Genomic DNA, 4,738 nt, shown 5'->3' with positions numbered 1-4,738 from the left:
CACTGTTGTGTGCGTCTTTTGTCCTGAATCTTTAAATACACCTGCTCTACACTTCGTTAGGTAGGAACCACCTCGCCCCCTTTTACCTTCAGAACTGCTTCTTTGTGGCAGAGGTTAATCAAGATAACTATCCCCCTCACCATTACACCCCCACCAGCAGGTGAACAGCGAGACAGCACGGCTCCGTGCTTTTGTTTTTATGCCAAATTCTGATCCTACCACCTGAATGTTGCAGCAGGAGTTGAGATATTTTTCTGTTGTCAGATTTTGGTGAGCCTAAATGTACTGTAACCTGTTTCCTGTTGATGTTACCGTTGCCTTTCTATCAGTTTGAAGCAGTCTGCTGTCAATAAGGCATTTTGACCCAGAGAACTGCTGCTCAGTGCAGCTCTTTATGGTTTACAGTGAATGGTCTAAAGGGATGGTTGTGTGGGGGGAAAACTTCAAGGAGATCACCGGTTTCTGAAATGCTCAGACCAGTCCATCATCACAGTCAAATAATCCTTCATTCTGATGGTTGGTTTGAACTTCAGCAGGCTGTCTCCACAATATCTACATGCCCAAATGCATCGAGCTGCTGCCATGTGATTGGTTGATTAGATATTTGCATTATCGAGCAGTCGGGACAGGTGTATGTAACAAAAAAAAGAAAAAAAAAATAGCCAGTGATTGTTATTTAAAAGGATACAGGCTACATACTTTTTTCAATAGGAAAATATAATTAGTGACTTACAGTAATCACATTTAAAATATGACTATATAAAAAAATAACCACTGTTCATCTTTATATACTTTTTGTCAAAACCACAGGGAGCCACTGGAGATGGTCCAGGTTCACACCCCCCGAACTAAACAATTCATTATTAATGGAGCAATCGTGGAAACAATCAGCATATTATCTTAATCTCTCTGAACCTCAGTTGGAGTGGCGAGCATGGATATATGTGCAAAAACGTTTAGTCCTGAATCCCTTGAGCTATGAATTTAAAGGCCCAGAAATGAAGTCATGGAGGAAAATTAAGAATTTCAGACAGAGGACAGATTTGTTTATTTTCACTACTTAAAAGTGTAGCTGGACCTTAGGAAAAAATTAAATTAAAAGGTTTTGATATTTATAATCAAAACAGGCTCTTTTTAATTTAGGTTATTTGCAGAAACACTGGTACCCATCAGTGACCAGTGTAGCATTACAGTATATACTTCAAATCAGGCTTAATAGACTTTTTTTTTCTCCTTTGCTTCACAATTCTGTTGTACATTTGCAATGATAGTTTTTTGTATTTTTGTTCTATAATTTTACATATGTAACAAAAAATATAGTGTTATTGTAATTAAAATGCAAATAGTCATAAATGCTCCTCTCTGAAACACGTGGATGTAACAATAGTATTTATTTACACCTGTTGATAATATTCAAAGGATAATCTGTCCTTAAAAGGCTGTGCTATTGTTATTATAAGGATTACATTGGTTTTGTGGCTCCATCAGATTTCTTTTGTTTAAAAATGGCTCACTGTTGTTCAACTCAAATTTGGCAAATAATAGGGCAGCATTCTTTAAACCAAAGAAAACCACCTAATATTTACATAAAGCTTTTAATAGTAACATTGAATAATTTTAGTCCATTCAACAAGTTTCAGGTACATCAAATATAACATGTTATGCATAACATCACTTACAATCATACAGATAATCATTTAAACTTAGAGTGCATTAAAAATATATGTGTATTAAAAATAGCTGCGATTATATTTTATAAATAATCCAACATTTAAATCACCAGGAAAATGGCGAAATAGCGTTTACTTAGTGTAAACAAACCCCGACAGGGAAATTAAAATAGTTTTGCTGTCACGTTGATATAATTTTCTTTAATATAATGAATAATCCCGAAAAAAAAAACGATTCAACATGCACTATTTCTTCCAAGCGCACCGCAGTAAATCAATTAAATTAACTCGTCTTTATATTAATCGCTCACCAACGCCGGTAAATAAACTATCACAAATGTCAGCATTTCAAGTGGCGCGCTTGACGACTTCTCGCGAGATTTTCGTGCGTTCTGTACTTTGTCAGCAGCGGTCCTCCACCATTTCGCTGCGTAAAGTCTCCTCCCCGCGACCGCTACATTCTGCGCCGAAACCCAGTCTCTCCCGGTCCGTAATTTAACTTCTTCCCACAGACCTAGGGGTACCTCGTTGGGTACCGGGAGACAGTTCGGATTACTGGCATTACGGATTGAGTGCGATTTTTCGCGGATGACGACTCCTTCAACGAGAATTTAGTAAAAGAAAATTGGTCGGAAATTTCAGGTAGGTGGGAACTTAAGATGGCGGCCTTGAGAGGGAGGGGGGCGAAGGAGGAAGTAAAGGGGGATTCAAGGGGGGTTTTAGACAACTGGAAGGCCACAATCAGACTGCGTTTCATTTGTTCACGCTGCTTCTGCGGCGTGCAATGAAATATGTACCTACCTACAACACTGACCTAAACCAAGATGACAAAACAGTAGACAGTGACATGGGATATCTTCGGATGTTAACTACTCTAAAAGAAAAAAGGAGTGATAAACCGTCACTTCCGTGCGGTCGTTTCTAAAGTGCGGTCCGTGGGGACGTAGTTAGCCCCCTTGAGTCCCCCGTGTAATCGTTGCAAAATTTATATGGAACTTTCTAACACTGTTTTTTTTAGACATTTCGTATATTTAACTAAAAAGTAATCACTATCTATTTTTAAAACTGAATAATTTAAACCCATTTATTTTCGCAAAAGAGGATTTGACCCCACGCAATGACGTCACGAGTGATTGTCTCCCCCCCCCCTCCCTCTGTAGTGCATGCAGAAGCGGCTTTTAATGCGACTTTTCGGATGTTTTGGGGGTATTTTTGGGTCCTCAGCGTACAGTAACGCATTAAAATGTATCGGCATAAACTGGCTTCTTTGAAGCCTGAGCATTACATAACTGCGGGTGGGATGAGGGGCGCCTGCGCGTCAAATGAACGCACCCTACTAACTAACTCTTCTAGCTGGCTAGTTAGCAGCAGGCTTCCTCCATTTAACTGTTATTGCTGGAGCTAACGTTAGCTAGTTAGCCAGCCTGCCAGAGAGCTAACCGGCAACGTTAGGCGTTAACCTTTGAATTGTGTTTTATGAAGCTTCTTGAGCTGCAGTTCTCATATGGGTACGGCTCATGTTTCAAGGTATCACCGCTGCCACATCACTAGTGAATACACATAATTTCTTGGTCGTCTTGAACCCCATGTGGCGACAGGTACTCACAATTTAAAAGGAAAAAAAAAGAAAAAATAGTCACGAGAGCACGGATTGAATGACTGACCGGAGGCCCGCGCGCTTGGTCGCCGGCTTTTAGCGCGAGAGAGCGCGTGCTGCAGAAATCCTAACATCTTCCTGTGGGCGACTGCAGCAAATGCAACCAGGAGCTGGCTGTTTTTTTTTTGTGTGTGTTTTTTTATTACCGCTGCACACACACCACAGTCCTAGCAGGAGTTTGCTAGCCTAGCTGTCCGCTCCTTACGTGACATGTTACTCATCATCCCACACATTCATATATCTCTGTTTACCAACTGAAGCTTCTGCCACAGCTCATTTTTTTTATAGCTGTTGGAGTTGTAAGACCAGTCAGTTTCAGCAGTAGAGTTCCTAATAGTGAGTTTAAACTGCTTTTTTGATTTTAAAAATAAAGTTACCACCCGATTTCTGTTCCTCACTTCCTCAGAATATGTGGAGGGGACCCTAATTTCAGCATCCTGGAAGTAGAAAGCACTGAAGATCTGTGTCTTACACGACAGACAGGTGAGAGGCTCCTGCTTTGCACACACATCGCTTCAGAAGTGGCTGTAATATGTGTAGTAATTATTTGTGACTTGCTAGTGCAGTCAGCAGTGTTTAGACATTTAAATAGACTTCTTTATGTTATTATTTTGTTAGCAAAAACTTATTGTACTTAGTCCCCATGAAAAGAAACTCATCAAACAAAATATAGTGCACAGACTGGTTTTTATTTTGATATATTTAGTCTAAAAAGTAAACACGGATGAGCTGTGCAGCTAATGTTTTTGCATTAAAATTTACCTTGCTTCTTTTAGATGGAATCTAAGGTACTATGTTATTTAGCTGGTATAAATGCTATTTAGTCTGTGGAGCATCCAGAGATCCCCGTTTTTATTTGTTTATTTTGGTTTTTGGTTTCAGGTGTTTTATTTTCCCTTTCTTGTGTATGTATGTTAATGACCTTTTTAAAGATATACATACAATTGTGGAAATTTTTTTCCTGAGATTTTTACAAATGTGCATTGCAATTATATTGTTGTTGTTATTATATTTAGACTTAAAAGAAAAAACATGGGGGATGAAAATGTCCTGTTTAAAGAGGGACATGTGGTCGCACTTTCATTTTTACCTGTTAAGTGAGTTATACCAGAGGTGTTCATGAGCCACGTTTGGCCCATTAGCCCAGTTTGACTAGTAAAACCAGTGCTACTAAAGAACATTCACCTGGACATCCCTGGATTCAAAATGAGCCAGACACGGAGTGTTCAGATCTTGTTTTCATTTTTTCTTTTTTCTTTTTTTTTTTGTCTCCTTACATCATGTGTTTGTTAAAATTGATAAATCATAGTGACAATATAAGATAAAGTTCTGCTTTACTTATCTCAAAAGTGGGGAAATCCCTTTATTGCTGCAAATACAAGCTATAAGCACATAAGATAAGTACAGTGCT

The 4,738-nt window shown here is 38.9% G+C and overlaps 1 protein-coding gene across 3 annotated transcripts in view; it reads left to right on the top strand.

The window, feature by feature from the left end:
• The first annotated feature begins 2,375 nt into the window (after positions 1-2,375).
• Positions 2,376-4,738, top strand: part of srcap (Snf2-related CREBBP activator protein) — a 40,266-nt gene continuing 37,903 nt past the window's right edge. For all 3 annotated transcript variants that reach the window (XM_026178028.1, XM_026178029.1, XM_026178027.1), the window contains exons 1-2: positions 2,376-3,197; positions 3,734-3,810. In XM_026178028.1, the coding sequence (XP_026033813.1) occupies positions 3,175-3,197; positions 3,734-3,810 (100 nt within the window). In that variant the 5' untranslated portion in view covers positions 2,376-3,174. The remainder of the gene's footprint in view (positions 3,198-3,733; positions 3,811-4,738) is intronic.

The sequence above is a fragment of the Astatotilapia calliptera genome, chromosome 8, assembly GCF_900246225.1.
Source record: "Astatotilapia calliptera chromosome 8, fAstCal1.2, whole genome shotgun sequence".
NCBI lineage: Eukaryota > Metazoa > Chordata > Actinopteri > Cichliformes > Cichlidae > Astatotilapia > Astatotilapia calliptera.
The sequence above is the reverse complement of the archived record's forward strand: the minus strand, read 5'-3'. Positions and strand labels throughout refer to the sequence as shown.